The sequence below is a fragment of the Seriola dumerili genome, unplaced genomic scaffold (assembly GCF_002260705.1).
Source record: "Seriola dumerili isolate Sdu_G_001 unplaced genomic scaffold, Sdu_1.0 BDQW01000478.1, whole genome shotgun sequence".
Lineage (NCBI taxonomy): Eukaryota > Metazoa > Chordata > Actinopteri > Carangiformes > Carangidae > Seriola > Seriola dumerili.
The window spans coordinates 1,061,123-1,086,165 of NW_019174733.1; the positions used below are offsets into that span (position 1 = coordinate 1,061,123).

The 25,043-nt window shown below is 42.1% G+C and overlaps 3 protein-coding genes across 4 annotated transcripts in view; 1 reads left to right on the forward strand and 2 right to left on the reverse strand.

Moving 5' to 3' along the window:
- mark1 (microtubule affinity regulating kinase 1) overlaps nt 1-8,895 on the forward strand; it is a 28,955-nt gene extending 20,060 nt beyond the window's left edge. Inside the window, exons 9-19 of one of the 2 annotated variants that reach the window (XM_022763509.1) lie at nt 1,655-1,774; nt 2,488-2,587; nt 2,998-3,110; nt 3,200-3,353; nt 4,171-4,352; nt 4,543-4,634; nt 4,833-4,973; nt 5,136-5,387; nt 6,362-6,388; nt 7,043-7,087; nt 7,217-8,895. In XM_022763509.1, the coding sequence (XP_022619230.1) occupies nt 1,655-1,774; nt 2,488-2,587; nt 2,998-3,110; nt 3,200-3,353; nt 4,171-4,352; nt 4,543-4,634; nt 4,833-4,973; nt 5,136-5,387; nt 6,362-6,388; nt 7,043-7,087; nt 7,217-7,562 (1,572 nt within the window). In that variant the 3' untranslated portion in view covers nt 7,563-8,895. The remainder of the gene's footprint in view (nt 1-1,654; nt 1,775-2,487; nt 2,588-2,997; nt 3,111-3,199; nt 3,354-4,170; nt 4,353-4,542; nt 4,635-4,832; nt 4,974-5,135; nt 5,388-6,361; nt 6,389-7,042; nt 7,088-7,216) is intronic. The other variant, XM_022763511.1, reaches the window with a different exon arrangement.
- Nucleotides 8,896-9,116: 221 nt separating this feature from the next.
- On the reverse strand, nt 9,117-14,638 carry LOC111235175 (leucine-rich glioma-inactivated protein 1-like). The gene is made up of 8 exons (XM_022763512.1): nt 14,032-14,638; nt 13,731-13,802; nt 13,051-13,122; nt 12,887-12,958; nt 11,923-11,994; nt 11,304-11,473; nt 11,042-11,206; nt 9,117-10,907 (listed from the first exon to the last, which is right to left on the reverse strand). The coding sequence occupies exons 1-8, from the start codon at nt 14,226-14,228 to the stop codon at nt 10,090-10,092; spliced, it is 1,638 nt and encodes a 545-aa protein (XP_022619233.1). The 5' UTR covers nt 14,229-14,638; the 3' UTR covers nt 9,117-10,089.
- A 3,275-nt stretch (nt 14,639-17,913) lies between these two features.
- On the reverse strand, nt 17,914-24,638 carry LOC111235244 (cone cGMP-specific 3',5'-cyclic phosphodiesterase subunit alpha'-like). Its single transcript, XM_022763642.1, has 22 exons — nt 24,163-24,638; nt 23,657-23,809; nt 23,089-23,178; nt 22,766-22,906; nt 22,555-22,629; nt 22,393-22,457; nt 22,204-22,270; nt 22,053-22,100; nt 21,775-21,924; nt 21,480-21,623; nt 21,321-21,386; nt 21,068-21,214; nt 20,803-20,910; nt 20,601-20,710; nt 20,410-20,497; nt 20,191-20,291; nt 19,933-20,040; nt 19,744-19,807; nt 19,574-19,648; nt 19,398-19,481; nt 19,098-19,248; nt 17,914-18,988 (listed from the first exon to the last, which is right to left on the reverse strand). The coding sequence occupies exons 1-22, from the start codon at nt 24,628-24,630 to the stop codon at nt 18,948-18,950; spliced, it is 2,544 nt and encodes an 847-aa protein (XP_022619363.1). The 5' UTR covers nt 24,631-24,638; the 3' UTR covers nt 17,914-18,947.
- Between the last annotated feature and the right edge of the window lie 405 nt (nt 24,639-25,043).

Sequence of the window (25,043 nt, forward strand, 5' to 3'; positions counted from 1 at the left end):
GTTGTTTATCTTAAACCTTTGTACTGTACCTTCTGATTAGCCTAACTTGTCACCATGATTAAGTTAACACATCATTGCATTTCACCTCAGGCAAACACATATTGATAAAGGGCACAGTATGCTTGAAATGAAATGATTGTCATATCGTCTAAAGGAATGGTCACACCACAGTTGTGTCTTGCAAATATTTACTCCGTCATCACTCTGCTTGATATTTATTCATTACCAACATTAGGTCCCATTTCAGGGGTTAATTGTAGGCTATTATCATTGTGTTAAACCCCCTTACTAACACACAATCTGACAATAATGATCTCTTTATGCATCAACTGGCCAGGTGTGCAGAAGTGGGAAAGTGCACTGGGTTTGAATTTCTCTCCCAAGCTCTCTTTTTTCTTTCTTCACACAACTAGCGCTGTCATTTTTCCTGTTTTCAACTGAGTGCTACACCAAATGCCTTATAGATGCTGCACTGACAAATGTCTTTGGAAAGAGACTGTACGAAGGTGTGCTGCGATTTCTCCACTCACACAAGTCATTGCATCTCATCTATAATGGCAGACTTTTTGCTCCGTCTTTGTGTGTGGTTGTTCGGAACAGGTATAACAGTTTTTCCTTTGGACATATACGCAATATATATACAAAGTATGAAACGACACGTTACATCACGTTTCAAAAATCTGTTGCATGGTAAAAAAAAACAACAATAATAAAATATGCATGCATCAAAATACATGAATAATTCTGTTTTAGTCTGAATTTGTAGACATCAAAGGCCACGTTAAAAGAAAATTGCAAAATGAAGTGCTACAGCCTGGTGAGGTATTCTAACTGAGTTAGGATGCATCAACCCAAAACTGGGTTACTTGAATAACTAAATTAAGACTGGAATTTCCTGTGTCTGTCGATTGGAATGAGACATTGTAGAGATTAATCCAGCCCACTTTAATAATTCAGCAGTTTTGGAAAAAGTCTTGAAGCTGCAGTGAATGTAGCAGGTCAAGAAAATATTTATAGCATACTATTATTATGCATATTTATAGCTGTGCTGAGTGATCTGTAGTCTTTTTTTAAAGCTGCTCTAACAATCAATAAGCATTGACCATATGACTACACATAATGTGACAGGCGTTGCTCATGTTGATGAAATGACAGAAAATTATCACCCAATTGTTCTATTTCCCTAAACTCTATGGAGCTTTTTAAGCGCCTTTCAGCACATTGTTTTGGTTTAATGGCCATTTGTTTTCAGCCACAACAGGCAGCTGTTTCTAGCAAAAAGGCTCTTAAGCCTACTGTAAACTTCGAGCACTGCCAGTGAACCTAATGAAGCAATTAGTAGCTGAAGAGCGAGATATTTCCTTCAGGAGTTAATGTAGACCAAAACAGAGCAAGACAAGAGTAAATATTAGACTTATATTCACCAGTTGGCCAGCAACACGACTCCAAATAAATGCTAATGTTGCTCTGTATCTGCTGGGTGAGTGAATAACTGTTTGCAAAAATGTTTGCCGTAACAAGTTTATACTGTGATAATGTTCTGTTTACAGCTTGATCCACCGCCACCAAATGGCCAAAACAATAATAATAAAAAACTTAACTGCTCATTTCTCATATTGGTTTCATCTCTGAATGTCTGTGGCCTGGTGTGCAGGAGCTGAGGGAGAGGGTCCTGCGGGGAAAGTACCGCATTCCTTTCTACATGTCCACAGACTGTGAAAACCTGCTGAAGAAACTACTCGTGCTCAACCCTGTCAAACGAGGCAGTTTGGAGGTATTATCAGCATTTGCACTGTTGCATCTTCACAGTTTTTTGCTCTCCATTCACAAATGTTTTGCACAGGAGCAGGCTAACAGTGGAACAGAGGCAGTCCTAATGATTTAGAGCATGATTGTTGTGCGTCATCTGGAAGCACATAATTGCTGCTGTTGTTAATTATGACCCAGCAGAACACTTCAATTTAAAGCCTGTCAGATGGAGATTTGGAAACATTGTTCATCTGAGATCAAAGAGTGGTCTTACATAATTCTTTGATGAACACATTTTGAAATAATAAAACTTGAATTGAGTTTGTTGAAGCACTGTAAGAAATAAAACGAGATGAAAAACAACGTAATATTTAAGCATTGTGCTCTCACTGCATCCATGTGATCTGGGAGGGTTGGAGCTTGTTTCTCCTTTGCAAACAATATATAGGTGTCAGTTCATTTCACAATCAGTCTGTCCAGAGTCGATACCACCCCTGCACTCAGAACCAGGCTGAAGTTCAATAGTAAAGATTTCTCCACCAATAATAACCATTGATCACACTGTTGTTCTGCCACAGCCGAACTTGCGGTCAAAGAGATTTCATAAAGAAGTCATCCATTTCTCAACTGCCTGTTATGTCATTTACCCGGCCCCTTAACTGCCATGTTGTATAGTGTATATAAATAATGTTGAACTAATTTTATGGGACGTGCAAAATTTTCTTGTTTCTTTGTTAGCAAATCATGAAAGACCATTGGATGAATGTGGGTCATGAGGAGGAGGAGCTGAAGCCTTACATCGAGCCTGAGGCGGACTTCAGTGATTCATCCAGAATAGGTGTGTCAGACAGTGTGTGTGTGTGTGTGTGCGTGTTTGTCTGTATGTATGTGTGTGTGTGTGTGTGTGTGCGTGTTTGTCTGTATGTATGTGTGTGTGTGTGTGTGTGTGCGTGTTTGTCTGTATGTATGTGTGTGTGTGTGTGTGTGTGCGTGTTTGTCTGTATGTATGTGTGTGTGTGTGTGTGTGTGCGTGTTTGTCTGTATGTATGTGTGTGTGTGTGTGTGTGTGCGTGTTTGTCTGTATGTATGTGTGTGTGTGTGTGTGTGTGCGTGTTTGTCTGTATGTATGTGTGTGTGTGTGTGTGTGTGCGTGTTTGTATGTATGTGTGTGTGTGTGTGTGTTTGTGTGTGTGTAGATGTCATGTCCAAGACTAACTGTGATTTATGTTGACTTCTGTCTGCCATCAGAGCTCATGGTCACGATGGGTTTCCCTAAAGATGAGATCACGGAGTCTCTACATAGCCAGAAGTACGATGATGTCATGGCAACCTACCTGCTGTTAGGCAGAAAAGCTCCAGAGGTCAGTATATTTGACTTACATAGTCTTGACATCATCACCATTAGTTAATGCATTAACCATATGCCTCATCCTGAGTCTTTACATTTCAGTTCGAGGGCAGCGAGCCTCTGACTAACAGCATCTTGGGCCAGCGACAGCGACCGACCAGTGACATCAACAACAGCTCCAGCATTTCTCCCGCCCATCCCAAGGTCACACGCAGCATCTCGGCCAATCAGAAGCAGCGCCGCTACAGTGATCATGGTGGGGATGATGATGGTGGTGGTGGTGGTGGTGTCGTAGAGAAGCCAAGTAAAGTAACCTCGTCCTTCCCAGCCCTGAGAGTGCTGCTGGCTGCGTGTTGTGTAGGGGGAAGTTGCTTTCAGTCACTGAGGATTTAGATACTCACCCCGCTGATGTGCCTCTGAGCAAGGCACTAGAGCACTTCCAGCTTCACTGGTGCTTTTATATCGAGCTGAATAAAGCTGATTAAGCTTTAAAAAATATTTTTCTGGAAAGGATAAACAAATAACATTTTTTTTCCTTGTGTTCGTAGAATTAATTTTACATTCATTTAACTGTTATTTGTACATCAAACCTAGACTAGTTTAAACTAGTTTGTTTGCTTAATGTGGTTTAATTATCATAAACAGTATATTCAAATGCACAAATCAGTGACTCAACCTGACCACTGCATTGGTTGTGTAGCAGCTTCCTTTCTATGTCATGTGGGGCCATTGTGTCTGCCGCCATCTGCTGGCTGGCTGCTTTCCTGTAGCTCCCTCAGGAACAGCACCTCAACGCATGAGGAGGGAACAGCTTTGCCTTGTACCTGCTCACCTTGGCTTCTGTAGCTGTATAACTAGTGAAACTAATTGTTGTTGCAGAGTATAATATCTGACAGACTGGATGATGTGTAAATCCTGGCTTTGAGTGGCTTTTCTGGCACCATTGTAATGAAGACACTGTCCTCATCTGCTCTTTCTTTTTGTCTAAAAATCCTGGGCATTGGAGCTGTGGAATTAAGGGTGCCCTTGGTGGAAAGTATGTAAATCTGTTCCCATATGTGTGTCTCTCCCAGTGGGTCCGTCTGTGCCCCCGGCGGTATCGTACACGAAGCGCGGCCAGGCCCTGAGTGTGGAAAGTGACCACAGGGAGGAGTGGGACGGAGCACGCCGGCTGGAGCTCAACACTTCAAAAGGAGACGTTCCCGCTTCACCACTGGGGGTGCAGGAGAGGAAGAAAACTACAAGTGCTGTGGGGGTGAGAAAGTAGAGGACACACACAGTTACACATGAACAAATAGGCGTGGGCGGGTCCACGATGACAGAAAGAATTTATGAAGAAAAAGAGGTTAGAGCTTCACATTTGTGCCTCTTTCCCAAGATCATCTTTCATTAGTATTTCATTTGAAATGTAAAATATGTCTTTTGGTGTCTTTCTTCACAAACAGACCAATGGATCAATGACTCGCAGGAACACATATGTGTGTGAACGTTCCTCCACTGACCGCTATTCAGCTATTCCCAATGGCAAAGACAGCAGGTAAGTAAAAACATATTCACACTAAACTATAGGGTGAGATGTAGCTCTCCATGTTCTCTGTCTTTTTTACTGTTGCCCATGTAATTTTTTCTACCTAATATTATTGCACATAATGCAAACCCTATATTAAAACTGAGCATGTTTTAGTGAAAGATTTTCATCCTCACATGCTAATTCTCTTTGCCCCTTGATCCCCAGTTTAACTGAGGTGTCAGGTAGCACCCCATCGACTGCAATGAGCTCTACACGACCTCGTCACACCAAGTCCATGTCATCGTCAGGGCATCCTTCAAAGAGCACACTGCCCCCCATTGATGACAACACAGAGCTGAAAGCCAGGTGAGCAGCCTGACCCTGCCCTCATCATCTTTAGTAACAGGCGATGACGTGTAAAAGTCTAATTGTGTAGTGTGTAGTATAAATTACTTCTTAAAGTACGCCGATGCGGATATGCACCATCTTTTGAGACATGTTCTCTCCTATAACCTGTTTATTCTGCAGCTCCTCTCCGCGTGGACCCTCCACCTCTCCGTCTGCACACAGTATTAGTACCCCAGAGAAGAACCGTTTCCCTCGTGGTACCACCAGTCGCAGCACCTTCCACGGAGCTCAGCTCAGAGACCGCCGCAGTGCTACCTACAATGGCCCCCCGGCCTCGCCCACTCTGTCCCACGACACGGGGGCTCTCGCTCAGCAACGCAGGGGCACCTCCACCGGGATCATCGGCAAGATCACCTCCAAGTTTGTCCGCAGGTGAGTGAAGACAAACGGCTGCACAGATTACACACTAGGTTCTAGTTAACACTTCTTGCACCAGACAGTTTAGGTGTTCACGCTCCCTGTAGCATGTTGTTTGAGTGTGTCAAGTTATCTTCTCTCAAAAACCACAGGAATAAAAACCCAACGTGTGTTTATTTATACTCCCTGAGTGACTAGAGTACCAGGATTTATGAGATAGTGAAAGGGATGGTTCAGTTTTGAAGGAATTCTTCCTTTCCTTCTCAGTCAGACAAACTCATGGATGCTGTTTTATGTCTCTGAATTATGTCTGAAGGTATGTTAGATGGTGATATTAATAAACGTTCCTTAATTACTAATCACACTGAATATCTGTAGGATCAGGTACTAAAATTCAAATTAGGGAAATTCCAGTTTAGACAAACTAAAAAGTGTCTATTACTCAACTTTCATTGTTAAAAAATAACTTTATATCAAATTCCTCTTTACATATGAATCATAATATGTGTAATGTCTTATTCTCAATATGTTTGCTTATGTATTTGAAACAGTATACTCTCGGTGGGCTCTAGTAGCCGTCAATCAGAAAGATATCCAGTAGCTGAGCTAAACTATGTTGAGATATTCTATTTACCTTCAAAGTGCTCAGGGAGACATTAAGAGTCATCCATGGTATTGTCTGTGTCTGGTTAAGCTAAAAAAAAATAGCAAAACTTGGTGCACAATATGTTCCGATTATTTGACCTAAACTTTTTCACTAGTGAAAACAAAGAAAGCATCACATTCTCTACCAGCTTCTTGAAAACAGATATGCTCTTATTCCCAATCCTTAGAGTTTACTATACATGCACACTGTTACCCTTTCCTGTCAAAATTACAAGCAAAGGATAGAACCTCCTCATCCATACACCAGTTAGCTCCCAGTGTCACCTTCACACTGCCCCATCTGGTAGAGGCTCACGGCTTTCTCTCCTTTTCTCTCCGCATAGAGCTCTGTCTTTCAGGTCAACCCGGAGGTAGGAGAACACAACGCTTGCTGCACCTGTCCCCCCCTCCCGTCCATAAAAAGAAAAAAAAAAATCTGTGCCCACTATGACCTTGGCCCGTGTTTCCTTAACCCCTTACGTACTTGCCCACCACACCACATCCTTGCTTACTGACACCCTTGTTATGCCGTGTATTTCCTTCCCTTGTGTCCACTGCCTCGAGAACAAACCTTACAGCTCAACAGCTTCTCCTTTACTAAGCCACAATATCTGCTTCTCAAGTCGCTGGCTTTCCTCTCCTTACTCTCCCCCCGTCTTCATGCTGCGCCATAAGAGAAAAGATCAGGCAAATTACTCAAAGATTTAGAACCACTTTTACGCTCCTTACAGATCAGTGGGGATTAAGGAAAGGTAGCGTACAGTAGACGGTAGGATGCATTTGGTTATTGTGAAGGTGCAACGATACTTAAGTGCCTCAAAAAGTCACAGTCACCTCATTGTGTGCTGAACCCTGATACCCAGGACTGTGGATTCTTTCCTGGCATGATGCCTGACACCCTTCTCCGTGTCCAGTGATGATGATGGTGGTGTTGGTCGTGGGTGGCTGGGTGGCTGGGTGGCTGGGTGGGGAAACATATTGATATCAGCTCGTTGGAGTAACAGTGTATTCCTGGTTTATTTCAGGGTGCCTAGTGAGGGAGAGGCCAGTGCCAGGACAGAAACACCAAGGTGAGTATTTGATTGAGATGTAGATTTCACAGAGAACCTGTAACCAACCTCTGCCTCCTTCAACGTCTCTCTGTCTCTCTCTCTTTTTTATCTCTCTCTCTCTTTCTCTGTCTTCCTATAATGCGGTAGGAGTGTGTCCGGTGATACTAAAGAGGACGGCGGTCGGGACTCCAAGCCTCGCTCGCTGCGTTTCACCTGGAGCATGAAGACCACCTCCTCCATGGAGCCCGCCGAGATGATGAGGGAAATCCGAAAGGTTCTGGACGCCAACAGCTGCGATTACGAGCAGCGAGAACGCTTCCTGCTTTTCTGTGTCCACGGCGACGCTCGCCAGGACAACCTGGTCCAATGGGAGATGGAGGTGTGCAAGCTGCCCCGCCTTTCACTCAACGGCGTGCGCTTCAAGAGGATATCGGGCACGTCCATCGCCTTTAAGAATATCGCCTGCAAAATTGCCAATGAGCTCAAACTGTGACAGCAGATCCCAGTCTGTCTTTTGGTGAGTTCGAGTTACGGTCTCATCTCATCACTGGATTAGTGTTGACTTGACAGGACAAAATTCAGCACTGAAGGTCCTCACCATGCAGAATCAGGGTGGACTTGGCTGGTAACGTGCAATACTGGCCACGAATGTACTGTACAGGGTAGTGGATCAGAGAGATCTCGCAAGGTTTAACCTCTGTGACGGAGAGAGATAGCAAAAACAGCTAACCCCCACCCCCCACCCTTTTTTTTTTCTTCTTCCGTCCGGCTCTCTGTCTCTTTCATCAGCCCGCTGCTCCTCGTCATAGGACACATTCATGTAACACATGCAGTATGCAACTGAAGATGACCATCCTGCAATAATGTTTTCAATCTCTTTTTCTAAATGCCTACTAAAAGATCTACTCCCCTCGCTGAATAACCATTAAAATTACTGAAAGCTAAAATAGCCGCTTTTCCACCTGTGTTAAGTCAGTATATAGATCAGGCTGGAGTCCATACTAAAACTATGTAAAAAGAGAATTGTACTGTATGCATAACATCTGCAGGTACTGTATTGTATATTGATTTTGAGTTCTGTACAGAATTTTATTGTCAATACTGTCTTTTTTCATGGAGTTTGAGTTCTTTCCTAATATAATTGATGTGTCTTAGAGCATTATCCTTTCAGTCTGTGAGTTTTTTTTAATTCTTTTTTTTTAAGAGCCACCATATGAAAATAGTGTTTTTAATTTTATTTAAAGAGCACTAAATTATTTTGTGGAATATTAAGGGATGTGTTCCCTTGCCTTTTATGTTATATTTTATTTGCCTACAGAAAAAAAAACACTAAGTTGCACCACATAGACTTAGTAGTAACTTCAGTTGAAACTGAAAATGTGTTCACTTTATTTTCTCTCAGCAGCAGGCAGGTGATTCAGAGGTCCTGCTGCTATTGCACAAGTTTTCCAGGGTGATGTGTATGAACATGAGAGTATGCACCTGTATTTCTTTCATGTTAGTTTGGTTAGTCCTCAATTACAAAAAAAAACTGCAGGGTTTAAATTGGTTTCCTTTAGAAAGCAGAGGACAGGACGTCTTTATCCAAAGGACTGAAGATGCATGAAAAGTCAAACAATCACCATCAGAGAAGCAGTTTGTCTCGACGAGCCTTTCTAAAGAGCCTGATTTAGTCCTGCCACCAGTGTGATTGTGCAGGTACTTGTGTATCTCCTTGCTTGTGTTTTTTTTTTCTTTTTTTTTTTTTTTTTAATTCAGCGGATTTTATTGTATTTATTCCATTACATTGTAATGTGCTGCTTTGTAGAATTGAGGCGTGCACTTTGTTGGAGAAAATAAAAAGGATTTTATTTGTTTGTATTTCTTTTATTTCATTTCTCATGTCTGCAACATGATTACACAACTAACTTCAAGACGACAATTTCCCTCAAGCGATGAAGTAGATGCGTTAGTGTGTGTTGTTCCGCTTTGAGGAGTGTGTGTCGGCATTTCACACTGCAGCCATGTCATGCTAGGCGCTGCCAGCAGGGAGCTCAGATGAGAACAGTTAATGATGTAAACCTTTATTGACTCTAAACAGCATGATATTAGTCAATAACGTAATCCTAATCATGACACAATTGATGTATTTTGCATACATGTTAGTCAAAGGTAAAGCATTATGAACAATATCCTCAGTTTTTCATCTCAGTTCCTTTAAATGTGAAAATAGTTCCACGTGTGCCTAAAATGTTTTTCATACTTTTTATGAAAAACTGTTTTTTTTTTCAATGCTTTAAACATTATACAAACCATTAATGATAAAAATGTAAGTTGCAAGGATACACAGGTAGATTCTCTCACAACATTTCCATTGATATTTTCCAAATTATAAACATAATTTTAAATCAGTCTCCTTAACAAATATTTATCTAACTGACATGGTCCCTCTTAAACTTACAAAAACTTCATTTACAAATCTTTTAGCAGACAAGTGGAAAGACAGAAAAATGTAAACATTTTGTTTTGGCAGATTTGTTCAGTTAAACACGTTAATAGGTTAAAAAGTACCATTTTGTTATTACTTTCTGTAGATAAATATATGAGATTACAAATGTATAAACTTTGTTGAGTCACATGAATGGGTAAACACAAAAAAATAACCTACTGGCCAATGCTAGATTTAATGGATTAATGAGCATTGATGTTGCATTTGTTGGGATGGGACGGCCTGAGTGAGGCCCTGGTCATGCATTAATGTCTTGACAACATTTTGGGTCTAATCCTAACTTGAGATCCATGCATTGAACTCAACATGTATCTCAGCCAAATATGTTTGGTTGGGATAGATGCATTCACCTTTACATTTACCATGCACTGATTTCAATAGAAGATTTTGAAAAATGAGTAAGAGTAATGCCTTTCTCAAGTTAGGATCAACGGATGATCACTTTCATTGTTGCAGTGTATCTGCTGCAATAGCCTTCTTTGACCACTAAAGTTACCAATAACCTGTCAATCAGTCAAAAGAAACCAATCACTTAATTGCTCAGATCAATGACCAGATGCTCGTAGATCTGAGTTTTCCCTTTGAAACTGGAGGCTAGCAGGAACTGCCGGTTGTCTATGGAGACTGGAGAGAAGGCTCTCGGCGCCTGGATGTTCAGCTCCTGGAAATGGATAAACTCGCCCTTCTTGGCATCCCAGCGGTACACCTGGGTGAAAGAGTAATCGCTGCCCAGAATGGCGTACTGCCAGTTGCCCACAACGAAGGGCTGGAACACCATGGAACCACGAGAGGGCATGGTCTGCAATTCTCTAAAGAGGGCCCCATCCCAGCGCATCACTTTGGAGTCACCAATGAAGCGCGTCAGGCAGATGAAGAGGTCAGATTTGACCTGGAAATGCTTCACAGCGTAGACGTCCTCCATCTCCGGGATGTCGGTGCGTCTGTCAAACAGCTTGGTGCCTTTGTTCCACTGGTAGATGACTGGCCTCTGGGAACTGCTGGACAAGATCAGGTGAGGTTTGGAGGAAATCTCCATGTACTCCACATCGGTGTCCCGGTACCATGGATGGAGTGACTGGTGAGAGTAGAAGCCATTGCCGTTCCACTTGTAGATGGTGGTGGATCCGGCCTTGGAGCTGTCTGCTATGACGAAGAAAGATTCTCCATCGATGCGGAAAGTCTCAACATCGTTGGGTTTGCGGATTCTGAGGATGTCGATGCCTTGAAGCTTAATGAATTTATTTGCAGAGGTGTCGCGCTTATAGATGTGTGAGCCACCAAACAGCTGAGCCACAATGATAAAGAGCTGGTTGTCAATGACCAGAGGTTTGCAAATCACTGTGGATGTGCCTGGTGAGGAGAAAGAAATGATTAAAAACAACACTGCTTCACTTTCTCTTGGATACTTGTCTCCATCTAGTGGTTCCTTTTCAAATCTCACCCCCTTGCCATGTTACAGTTTATCTGAAATGACATTTACTTACTGTCAATATCATCAAAGTTTCTGAAGACCATCTCCACATGATCCCACTCTAGAAAGCTGCACTTCCCAATGAAGGGCTGAGCAAACACCACGTACTGGTCATTCCCAAAGGAAAACGCCTCCACCGATATGGACTCAAACTTCAGGGACTGGTAGGAAGCAAACTCTGTGAGAGAAACAAAAACACACTTTATAATAGCACTAAAAAGTCAGGGGATTATTGATTATTGTATGAAAAACAAAGAGTCTTTTCTGCACTCCACCTGTGGTGATGCAGTCGAAGGACTGTGCCGCCAGATCATTGATCTTCTTGTCCAGCTGTGAGGCCGGGCCTTTACAGTAGATCTGATCCACTGTAGCATTGGTGCTGTATATCCACTCCACCAACCACTTGAGCTTACAGTCACAGGTGAACTGGTTCCCCCGCAAGTCTCTGAAGAGACAAAAAAAACCACCAAACTAACCTCAAAACCCTCAATAGCTAACAGGATTGCTCTCAGCTTTGAGAATGGACTTGATGTTCAAAAGCTGCAGTCATGTAGGTACAATCGCCGGCTTTGGTCTCTGGCCCTCGCGGCGTCACTCTGTGCTCTCATTAATATCGAGAGAGACTATAAAAGAGAAAACTGAACATCTTCAGTCGGTGATAGATTGCAAACTATCCCTCTTCCTCGCTGCCGCATGTAATTTTAATGGTGTTAAAAGCACCAGCTGCCCACACATTTTTCAAGCCTTGGCTGAAGTGGAATAATGATACAGTTTTCTATATTTAGAAGCCTGTGCAGAACACTCACTGTCCACGATAGCAGGAATTATACTTTTAGTAACTGTGCAATTCATCTCTTTGTATCCAGATAATGCAGGATTAAAATTCATACTTACACTTTTGTCAAAGCCTCAAGACCCTTGAACAAATCTTTGGGCAGAGTCTCAAGATTATTGTAGGCCAGACTCCTGCATGAAAAAAACGAAAAAAAAGGAAAAAAAGGAAAAAAAGGAAAAAAAGGAAAAAAAGGAAAAAAAGGAAAAAAAGGAAAAAAAGGAAAAAAAGGAAAAAAAGGAAAAAAAGGAAAAAAAGGAAAAAAAGGAAAAAAAGGAAAAAAAGGAAAAAAAGGAAAAATAGCAGCTGTTCAGATAACTTCCCTCTTCATGCTATTACCCTAGATACACACATTCTGCTGCATGTATGTTCATATCCGGTGCGTCACAAAATCGAAATGTGAAAGTGGTTTATGCAGCGTTTCCTTGCAGTGGATTACATGAATGTGTTAAAGAGCCTGGGCACATATTGCCACCCTGGAGACTGATGGCAGGAACATTGCTTATTGTGAGTTTGAGGAAACATTAAGCTATTTTTAGAGCTGCCTCCTCGGCTATTTTATGACTTTCTCTGCTACAAGAAGAGGGGAAAAAGGTAGATTCCGCTGTTGAGAAGGCTGTATTTGTATTTGAGGCTGGACATTTTCGTATTTGTCGAAGAGAAATGAAGATGGGAGAATTTAAGATACTTACTTACTTATTTAAAGTGCGAAGTCTGTAACCAAATGTGTATATGATAGGCCTTCAGCTACTAAGCTTTATTAAGCTGGACCAGCAAAAGTGACAGGATTTGCTTTATAATCATATTAACAGCTGCACAGCATTGGGAGAAATGTCTATGTATGCAGTAAATGTTGTACAATAAACTTTGTCAGCGTCTCACTGGAACAGTGCTTGCACGCACCTGCACAATTGTACTGACACAAAATAACAGCACATTCTCTGCCTTCACTCTAACTAAGCAAGTCCATTTTAAATTCATATTTTTGTCATCTTTGCATAGGAAATTACACACTGTTATACTTACAGATGCACTAAGGTTTTCAGTCCGCGGAAAGCGTGTGGTGATATTGACTTGATTTGGTTGTTTTCGATGAACCTGAAAGAGGTTGTCAAGTCAGTGCATCAGGAAGGAGGTGATCTTGTCTTTTGGGAACAGCTTTCCAGGAGAAATTCGTGCCATATACTTACAGATACTCCAGATGAGGAAGACCAAGGAAAGCATCCTCGTTTATAGATTCCAGGTTGTTGGCTGTAAAGAGGCTGTGCAGAGCGAGAGACCCGCAATTAATATTTTACTATTCAGGGCCACAAATTGGATAATAACAAACTGCTGTCCCACATTAGCAGCTGTATACTCTGAAAAACCTGAGAGTCTGATGGAAAACCCTCTCCTTTGTTCTTAAGGGTAACCCAAATATGTCAAAGACAAGGATCAATGCTCCATTAGGATTCCTGCTGTCTTACATGTTTGTTTTGAAGGACACAGTGAGTCAGTCAATACTCCACCCCATGAGACAAGAGTGAAGGGGATTCCCTCTTCAAAAGAAGGGATTCCCCATAGATAGTGCTCATTCTGAAACCAGACCTGAGTCACAATATACACAATTAAATTGGACTACACAGATGTACACAAGACTTGGACGAATGCCCATTAGAGACAATACTCTGCCATGACATGAAAAGACATGTATTGGAATAATTTCTTCAAAAATGATTATTGATGAAGCTCCCCACTCTTACGGACAGCTTCTTTTACAATCAGTGGAGGGGGGTGTCTTCAACATTAAACATGGCGTTGATCACCTCACTGGGGACTGACATCATGCAACAAAGACTGAAGAACAAAAAGCTCCGGAGAGATTTCTCACAGGAGATGCAGGGCAGGCGTGTGGATGAAGCTCTCTTTCGGGATTTCAGTAAACTCAGACTTGACGAACGATCTGTGGAGGAGAAAGCACGACAGACAGACAGTCAAACAAAGTGTTAAGCTTTAAAGCACAGACTGCCTCATGCAAACACTTATCCCAGTCTGTTTCTTGGATATGCATTACTGTGCAGCAAAACCAGCAGCAGAGAAACACACGTCTGAGCCAGCAGGTAGAACCGAGCATGTTTGGTGAAATCACTGTAATGGGAATGTGTGATGAAACCATGATAAATAAGACTTACAGTGATATGACATCGAAGGGAAAGCTGCGAGGGATCAGTCCTGCGCTTTCGCACAGCGCGTTATCTTTGGTACATGTACATGAAGAGGGGCAGCGAGGCTGCTTGGCTTTCTTGCTGTCCACTACAAGTAAAACAGACGCCACCACAAGCAAGCCGAGCAAGGGCGATCTTCTGGGCATCTTGCGTGTATTTGCCATCCTTGCGAACCGCTGCGGGCACGACCTGCGCCTCGAAAAGCCCTGCACATGAACCAGGGTCTCCGCTGTGGCTCCTTTTCCACCGCTGCTGCTGCACTGCTGCCTGGAGGCCGAGCGACGCGCTGTCCGCTCTTGTTTATCTCCGTCAAGTGCCGCGCGCCGCCGCCGCCACCGCCGATATGGAGGTGATTAAACCGGGCGCACAGTACGTCCGCAGCGCTGTACTCACACTACACCCCCAGACAACACATCTAACCTATGTCTCACGATACAAAAATAAAAATCTAATCAAATGCGCGCGGCGGTGGCTCACGCTCAGGAAAATGCCAACTGGCGCTGTGACAAACACGGTGTGAAGGCAGGTGGGGATCCCAGCGGGAGCAGACGGAGCATCTCCATGCAAAACCACGCCTAGGCCTGTGATTTCAGCAAACGCCACACTCTCCCTGTCAAGCTCCTGGAGGATTCCGCCCAATAGGCAACGGAATTGTGTAATTTTTCGTGAATCAGCTGGAGAAAACGAAGCCCTGACATGAGCCAGCGGATTGCTGCCTGTGGCGCAGACGCACACGGGCTTTCTATGCGGGAAGCGGGTGGGAAACCCGAAGAACATTTATTGTCATAACAGAAATAAAGCTGCAATACTAGATCAGAGTGCCCCACTAGACTGTCAGTACAAAGCCTGCAACTGGTATTTTTAATCAACGCCATTGAAATTCTTGTGTTTTTTGTTCTCATCATATAGTACATTTTGGGTTTATTTCCTGGTTTGTACGCGGTTTCCATGGCGACTGTTGGATGCAAAATGTGTGATGGAGGGGTGTGGGGAAGCCCTCCTGTCACCCTGACATCTGTTCTGCAAATAAACCCCATCCCCTCCCCCCATACCCTTCACGAACAAAGGACAGGTTAACAGAGTCTCTTTGCTCCCATCCTGCTTTTCTGCATGACATCATGTTTATTTCACTTCCCAAAGCCACATCAGAAAAGGCCCAGTCCCCTCTTTTTAAAAAAAAAAAGTTTTATTGCTTTAAGACACTGCCCTCACAGTTTTATTGCAGTGCTCTGTTCTTCAGTGCCAGACTTGAGGATCCACTGGGAGCCCTATAAGGTCTTCTTCCTCTCAGTCTCTAATTTCTCTGATCCCTCCAGAGTTGTAAGATTAATATGTTTACTCACTGTGCCTGGCAGGCCTGCATGCGTCAGACCCTTCTGAGAAGAAACATGTGCAGGGGGCTTTTTAAAAGGTCTCTGAATAAATATATGCTGCTCTGGACCTCTCTCTCTGTCTCTGATGTGATTAGACCATTTGATATCCAGTGTCTGTTTACGGTGATAACACAATTTCCCTTGTAAAAAATGAAAGCAGGGCATTTGGAGGAGCAGGGTCGTGGTCTGGGGGCTGTTTCGTGGTCTGCTGCTGTACTGTTTGAGAGGGAAGGATGGAAGAATAAAGCTATTGCCAGTGAGAGAGATAATCTCAAGGAGACTGCTTAACTCTGAGAGGGGACATGTGGACATGGCGACGCTGCAGGGAAGGAAAGTAACAAATGTCTTTTTTGCTACAAGCAGCTCTTGGACTAAATGGAGAACACTGGATATTATTGTTGTTCTGCAAGATGATGGGTAGTCTGTGTGCTTCATAAATGCCATCATTCATTACTAGAATAGAACACACACTGTCCAGCAACTATTTGGCCACAGCTATTGATGTTTTGTATTGTGCCTGTGTCTTGTGTTTCTGACTTTTAAGGAACTTCCAGGATCTGTGTTACTTGTTACTTCTGTAACTGTCTATATGAGTTAATATTAATGTGCAAGACTTATAGCTAAAGAGAGACTTTTAGCAATATGAAATAAGTGTATTTCCAAAGAAAACACTCAACTCTTTGATACACTGCAGGTTCTGTCACACAGTCCTCCCACATGGATTCCGACGTCCCCACTAGAGGGAAATGTAGAGCTGAGGTTGAGCCCTGTCACAGACAAATTGATTCATGAGCTGTCAGCTCTTAAAAAAAGCTACTGTGTCCACCTGAAGAGGGAGAGTTTCGTGAATCAAAACCAATATTATTACATCAGACTTTTTTAAAATCTATAATTCAAGTCCACATTAGTGGCTAAAAAGTTTTATCTTGTACCTTTCTTCCTTTTTTTCTTTCCTTGTTTTCTCTTTAAATTAAAATGAGTTATTGTTATAATGATTATTAATAATAAAGTTTTAAATGTAAATTAATATTCATACTATTCTGTACAACAACAATCATTATCTGACAACCATATTCTTAATGTGGTATAAAACCATCTCTCAGAGTGAATACACACTTGTTTTGCTGTTTGACCTCTGGACCTACACCTTGTCTTAAGGTGTCCTGTCAGTCCACAAAGCTGGCTTACCAACTATGACGCGACTGCCGGGCTTTATAACTTAGATGCTCTCTGCTGCTTCTTGTATGAGCTATGAAGTTTGCACGCCACCTGTCAGTCACCTGCCTGAGCCAGTTATATCAAAGGGATCATCACTTACCAACTTACCTTCTTAAATGTGCATAATTATATTGTAAAAAGAAATTATCCAATACACAGCAATTTACCATCACTGCAGAGAAATGCTGAGAAATGGAAGTAAATCCAAGTGTGATTTTAATCTCTAAAAACCTTAACATTGAAATAAGAGGAGGTTTGGCGTTGAAGATACTTGCCCCTTTGCTCTATGATGCAGTGGGAAATTATGGATCACAGAAGTGATTCCATTGTCTTGATTTTATGAGGATTTCATGAACCTTTGTGTCTCATTCAATCAGTTAAAACATAAGTATTTTTGTCCCAAGAATTGCCTTGTGCAATGTTTTTAAAGAACTCATAGTCACACTGTGTATCAGTACTCATTATTATTGCTCACTTGCATTCTTGATAACTCAGGAATTACAAATGATTGTAATATTACACTCATTGATTCTAAAGGCTTCACATCTTTCATCTAAATCACAGCATTAACATTTTGAAACACCTCTGAAGAGATAAAGTAGCAGCAGAGGCAGTGATACCTTTGCCTGTGTGGGATTTTCCAGGGATATTCTCATATGATGCTCCACAACATCTGTTAGCCATCCCAGCTGAGGTCAAACAACATGCCAAACAGTCAAAGGTCAAAGGTCATGACTATGTGTGCATACTTCAAATTGCCAATAAACCCACGGGAAGTCAGACAGATGTATGTCTTTGTGAAATGCAGCATGCCATGAGGAATTTGTTTGATATTTTCTTCTTCATTTACTCTTCATGTAAGCTGTAATTTTTTAACATAATGTAGGATACACACCCTGACGTCTATTTCCATTGTTCATAAAGATGTAGCATGCAAATGTTTGATGAATGAATATGTGCAGTCTGAACACAGAAACCAGTTCCAAATCAGTGACACAGGTCTGTTGTAAGCCTGTTAGCATTTGATTAAAAGTTGTTGTTTGGTCAGTCTTAAACCCCTCTTTATCTGATCTCAGTAGTGAACATCATATACACAGATGCATGCGGGAAAATGAAGCACAAAATGAGTTTTCAACTGAACTCAACTTGAAGAATGGCTAAAATGAACTCTAAATGTACGAAGCATGCATGATTTGAAAATAAACTTTACTGACATTTTTCACGTCTTACATATTTAATTGTTATGTATTTACAGCTATACTGGCATTACAGAGTCAGATTTCTTTACAAAGGATGCGTTTGCTGGGATTTAATGTTAATTAAATGTCTTACATTAAAAAGCAAAGTTTTGCATCAGAAAAAAAACCCAATACAATAGGATCTGACATCATCATATCATCGCAAGCTCTGTGCAGAGAAATCTGTCAGACAGGAGGAAAAGTACAACTTATCATTTTAAGAAATCGCAACATAATCACATAATAAATATGTTGGTTCACAATCAAACAAAGCCATTGCTCCTGTACATGTTGACTTGTGACTGCTCAGTGTTTCCCGTACTGTCAGGGCCACATGTTCTCTGGACACGCTGACTTATGAGCAGGGTGGCAGTATTTTTACTTTATGTAAGCACGGGATTTGAAAAGGAAAGCCTATGGGCTCCAGCTGGCTTATAACAAAATCCAATTCAGTCAAATCTTCTTACATCTCCCACCCATTTGCCAGGGACATATGCTGGAAATTCTGAAAGCACTACTTGCAATTAGAAAAAAAAAGCAACTAATCATTTGGTTTATGGAGCTTTTTCTCTACAAAATTTACATTTGTTCATATACATTTATTGTAGCGTTTATATACTGAAAATATTCAGATATAATAGTTCAAACTGCATAATATTTGCAGCCTATTCTTTCTATTCACAGACTGTCCAAAGACAGAGAAAGTCAGCTAGATATCCTTATATATTATAGTCAGTATAAATATTCATAATAAAATACAGATATGCACTCTTCTTAACAACTGAAGGTCCAGCTCAGAGGAGACTTTTAGTATATACAAGAGGTAAATAACTACTGTTTACATACAAATTGTATGTACTTCATTGTGCCAATTAAAATAGTTATCTGTGTCAGAGGATAGAACTACATGTTAGAGTATATAAAAATAATACTTGTGGGATTTTTGCACATTATAATTTCCTCATCTGTGAACACATGCTCATGCACATACACACACACTGTACAAATACACACGCAGGCAACCATCCATAACTAATTGGGAGGTCTTGGATGTCTAGCAGATGGCACACGTCTTTGACTTCCCGCCCTCTTGAGCTGCGAAAGGAACAGAAGAGAAAGACAGTGAGACAGCGGTGACAATGCAAATACACGAGTGAGCACGAGGGATGTGACGACGCGCTGGACTTCAAACACCAGGTCTCACCTCCGTCTCCTCCACCTTCCAGCTTTTTCTTCTCGTCTTCGATGGCCTGCATCTTGGCCGCGTGGACATCTGCAAGAGCTTTCCACTCTCCCCTGTTGATATTCAGTCCGTCAAACATGGGTGTAATCTCTATGTGGAAGCGAGAAAACTCCTGCAAACACAGGTACAAATGGGATAAAGCGGTTGAATGAGAAATTAGGAAAAATGCAACAGAAAGTATTCACAGTTTTATATATGTACATATTGAACATGTTTGTTTCGATATACACTCAAATATCTTTTGGTTTTGTGTCTTGGTACCTTGTACACAAAAGAGCAGACAAAATCAATGAAACCGCACTGCATCTTGGGAAGCTCATCGGCATGATTTCTGTCCATCATGGGCTGAAAGAAGAAGAAGAGATGATTATTATCAGTCTTATAATAACATATAAATGCAGACAACACGACATAAAAACATAATTTAAAGCTCTTACAATTGGCTGCTGATCAAGAACTGTCCTTTCGAGGTCTCCCTGCTCCCAAAATTCAGCTGCCACCATCAGGGCGACCTGGGACGCAACAAAAAAAACAAAAAAAAACAATGAGAACCAATGTATGAGTGATGCTTTGTTATCATGTTACAAGTCTGAGGAAGGGAACACACCTTGCTCTGAACCTCCCATGGCTTCGTGATGGCAGACAGGTCACAAGCTGTCATCATCATTGCCCTGCAGGAAATACAACACCATTGACGGGAGTTTTGAAAGAGAGCATCAACATGGGGTCAAGAAGACATAGAGAAATTGTGACATGACAAATGCATTTAAGCGGCTATTTCACATGACGTATGTACATGATAATCTCCTTTCTGGTTGGGTTGTTGGAGATGTAGTTGATCTTCTCCTTTTCTTCTGGAATCACCTCCACTAACTCCACAATCTTTTGAAACATTGTTCTCTTCCTGAAAGACGAGAAAGATGTCGGATATTTTTTCAAAAGTCGTTGAACATCATTGACAGGCGTTAAAAGCGTGAAGTACTAATGTTGAATGTGGGACACACATTCACTATATACAGCAGTTTGACGGATCAAAACTCCTGACATTCCTTACTTGAAATAGAGTGCGAGATCAGTGGCAATAATGCAAACTTCAAACAGATGCTGCACCGTTTCAAACTGACGCTTCTGAAGGTTTTGGAAGATGTTCAGGTTCTGTGGGTGACAGCAGAGGAATGAGGTCAGACAGTGTGGGTTTTTTGGGTTTTTTTTGTCTATGTCAAAACCACAACTACACTTAAACGCACAGAAATGTTAACATATAGGCACCCACCTCATCCTCCATCAGAGTCTTACTATACTCAAGATGATGTCGCTCCATAACTGAGGTGCTGTGCAGTTTTGCCAGTGGGGACGCACTCCTACAAGAGTCCGCCAGAGTCAAGTTTTTATATAGTTTTTTTTCTTTTACATTGCATTCAGGGTCAATTTGTCAACTAACAGAGACGTTTAAAAAATTCTTACTTTGTCTGGTAGAGATTGTTGGTTCCTCTGTGGTCAATATCGTGACAGAATCCAGCAGCAACCATGGCAAAGGCCTCGAGATCAGAGTAATACTTCTTCAGTTTACCTGTCTGTTGAGGAACAGAAGGGACGACCCTGTGTTATGACCAACGATAGCATAAATGATAGAAATAACAGAAATAGGAGTAGATGTCTGACTCACTAGCAGCAGAGTGAACATGGTTTGTCCCACATTGAAGCCGTGCCTCCAGTTGTGGTAGGTGATGTCGCGGTACCCTCTGCGAACGGTGTACATCCAGCGTGTCAGGGTCTGCATGACAAAACAAAGACGGCTACAAATAATTCAGTTTAAGAAGTACATCCGGTGAAAGGGCTTGACTCAGAAACACAGAAGTACCACATAGGAGACACCCCCCCCCCCCATACAAAATGTAATCTCGAAGTGCTCCTTCAACTCATTGCTGTACCTCAGCTGGGACTTTGAACTTCTCCACCACCCCCAGCTCAAAGAAGCAGCGGATACCACACTTGATGAGTTCAAACTCTGACAGGGGGAAGTCACTGAAGCGGAACTCGAGCAGCTCCACGGTCTGGGCTTCGGGGATGTTGGACCTCTGCGTGGAGCGAAACACAGTCAGTCGCCATGGCATCGCAAACAAACAAAAGCTCATGAAGAGCATTGTGGTCTAAACGACATCACTGACACATCACAGCACGTACCAACAGCTTGTACATCGCCTTCTGGTCACAGTCCTCTGGTGTAGAGCCGAACTTCTCTTGAGTGTTCTGTGGGGAAATGACAGTGAAAAGGAGGCTTAATCTCTTCATCTGTTTTCAATCTGGTTGATGTCATAGCAGTCGAGTGTGGCAGCAGCTTACCAGAATGGTCTGCACATCATCTGGTTTTGCCCTTGTCTGGTACATGAGCATTTCCTGGGCAACATCTTTCCTCCACTCTGTCCTGTTCAGTTTGTCGTACGTGTCGCTGTTCAGAGTGGACCAGCCAAGGAACTGGGTCAGAGCCTGGTGACATGGAGGAATCAGTTTCATTTTGTCAGTTTCATTCTGTAATTTCAGTTATTTACTAGTTCTTTAATACAAGATATCTCTCATGAATAAAATAATAAATACTCCTGAAATTAAAAATGAGCTAGATAGAGTTTGTTTCCCGTACTTCTGTAATTTGTTCGTCATTGTCATCAAATGGTTTGCCATCTTTTCTGTTGAAGAACGTGGCAACGCCAACAATTTCTTCCTTTTTGTTGACGATAGGTAGGGAGAGGACGTTCTTAATTATCCATCCGGACTCATCCACTGCTTCTTTCTGTCCAAAGAAGCAAATCAATTTTTTTTTGTTTTTGTTTTGTGGAACCAGTGCGTAAAAAAAAACCAAAAAACAAAAACAAAGAGAATTGAATTGAATTAATCAGTTATCACTAAAGAGTGTCTCACCTGGAATCCAAAGTAGTCATCTGCTGCAGCGTTCATCATGTTGCAGATCTGGAAGATGTAAAAGAAGTTTTTGGAGTTGAGCGGATCAGTGTCACCAATTATTCAACTGGAGGTATTCTACTCAAAATAATGGAGCAAAAGTGGAACTTACAAATCCATTCTCAGCCACATATGATGGGAGTCCGCTGACCAGAGCCCAGTGGTCTGCAGGAGGGCCGCTGAGAATTTAGGGAGGAGTCAGTAACTCTGATTACAGTACACTCTATTCTCTAAATATGCATATAAAACTGTATGTTAAATCTGGACAGATACCCGAGCTACACTACATCATGATACATACGGGATAACTTTAATCTCCTCTTTGTCTTCCAGCAAGTAGTCAATAATCTTGTAGAAGTTGATTTCCTGAATGTTTTAAACATTAAAGAGAGTTTTTTTTCACGTTCATGTTCACAAATTGCTGATTAAGAATAACATTATAATAACAAACTTAAGGCCTTACCCTGCCATCAGGTGTCTTGGGGCCCTTGTATGGCTCCTGTTCTCCTAGTTTTATTGCCCACTCATCGAAGAATTCCTGGTGAAGAAAAGGCCAAAATCATGTTTCTGTGTACTTTATAATTAATTCATATAAATGCTGCAGTATAAGTAGCTGCAGATAAAACTGCAGGTGAATTAGACTGTAGGCACAGTAAGCACTTTCTTCTACGCACCTTGTCTTTGGTCATGTCCAGGAGTCCCACAGAGTATCTCTCACACTTGATATATGTCCTCACTGTGTACAGGGCTTTGTGAAACTGCCTCTCAATATCTGTCAACTCCTCAAAAACTTTGCTTGCTGACCACAGCAGCACCTATAGCAAGGAAAAGAATCAATGCATAGGATTTGGTGTCACTCCATTTTTTATTTTTAGTGCAGCTGGAAAATGAACATCTCAGAAAAAAAGGAGGAAAAGAAGGAAGCAGTCAATTATTTTCAAAGTTATTCTTGGAAAAACTAGACTGGACAAGTGGATTTATCGTTGTGTTATTTCACCTGGCTTCTCCTGGACTCCACATCCCACATGTAAGCAGTGTGTGCTTGGAGAATAACCACGCTAGCAAAGTTCACATATTTGTTGAAGAGCTGTAATAAAAGAGGGAAGAAACACATCGCTTTATGAAAGATACATGTCACATGTTTCCGCTCAGCACTGAATGGCGACATATTACAATCACTTTCTCTGACAAATCTTCGCTTGGATGACCCCTAGAGTCAGTGTCACAAAGAGGCTGTCAAAGAAAAAAATGTCTGAGCTTCTCCTCCCTAACAGGATTATATGCTGAGCTGTCATAACGGTGGTGACCCAAAGCACAAAGTCGAGCCTCTGAATGTACAGGTCAGAGACAGGAAGCTGGTGGGATAAAATTGGCCATTTTTACCAAGTCAAGATAAGGATATGACCCTCATACTGATCTACTCACAGTGCAGCCTCAGCAGCATTCTGCGTGTCTCAGCGCAGCCAATTGCAGTCTGTGTTTGATTTTGTGAGTCATTCTAGCAAACACACTCCTCAGTCAGTATAAATACCCTTTTATTACAAATGAACATCTTGTCCGCTCACCTCCTGATCACTCTTTGAGAACTCAGTGGCACCCTGTTTGTTGAGCGCCATGATGACACCGATGGGCTCCTTTCCACTGATGATGGGGGCAGTAACCATGCATTTTGTGGTGTATTTGGTTTGATTATCCACAAAGTCACTGAAATGAGAGTCCTGGAAAACAACATCAAAAATACAGCTGTTAAAGGTTATCTGCCGATTACAAGATCAAGTTCAAACATGCCGAGTACGGATCAGAACTTAGGTCTGCGGTATGGTTTAACAACACGGTTTGATCACACCAGCAAATGATAATTAAAGCTGGTTGAGATTAATTACAATTGGCACCCCGTGAGCTAAATGGCAGTGCATCTCTGCAGAGATTATACACATTGTTGGGCTTTAATGAGACAGAATTACAAGCTGTCACACCAGTAACACAACCTAGTTTAGTCCCTGTTTGTTGCGACTTGTATTTTCCTTAATGATTTGTTTCAAGAGATTCAGTTAATCTTTTGTTCGCTCACCTTCTTCACATCAGCAACATTCTGGGGCTTCTTGGAGTGTGCCGTCCATCCAACAATTCCCATGTCGGTGGGGAAAACAATCTCTACGTTGGGGTTCACAAAATTTTTCTCAAATGGAGAATTGTGGGTCACATCAAAGAGGATTGTGGACAGCTCAGGCGTTCCGTTACGAGACCTGCTGCCGAAGAAGCTGCAGCGATCAGCCTGGATCAGCAGAGCGATCCTCTGGAGAATTTTATGCAGGGCTTTCTCCATCGGATTGTCGCCCTGCATCTCCTTTATCAGCTCGAATATGAACTCAGCCTCCTGGATGGTGGAGACATCTTTGTAAGAGGCTGGGTCCTTGAGCTGGACCTGGTTGTTGAATGCAGCAGTAATCACATCTGCCTTGACTTTCTTTTCGTAGTACTCCTTTGCAAACTGTGGATTGTTGTCGAGGAACTTCTCTACAGTGTCTTTGTCTGCCATTTTGTCCAAGTTTGGATGAACGATCCCTTCTGTAGCTGCAAAAAGATGCTCCCCTCAGATGCGTACAGCTGGATGGAGGAGGAGCGGGGCAGAGCGGTGAAGGTGGCCTTGAAAAGATGTGGCAGTACAGATGCTACTGAGACATTTCCCAGCCTCCTCTGTGCACTCAGGACCAAGGCTGCAGCTCCAACTTTCCCCCCAGTAACAGAAGGTAGTGAGTGGCTTACTGTGTAAGGGGATCCTAGGGGGGGACTAATGACTGTGACGTAAAGTCATAAAGCCCCTGAGCTTTCTTAACTTGTAAATCCAGCTACTTGTCATTTTAGTGCAGCCAATCCCATCACAGGTAATAGCTGAGTTATGGCATCTACAGTCTGACCTGCTCTTCAGAAGAGGGCAGGGAGAAAGACTGG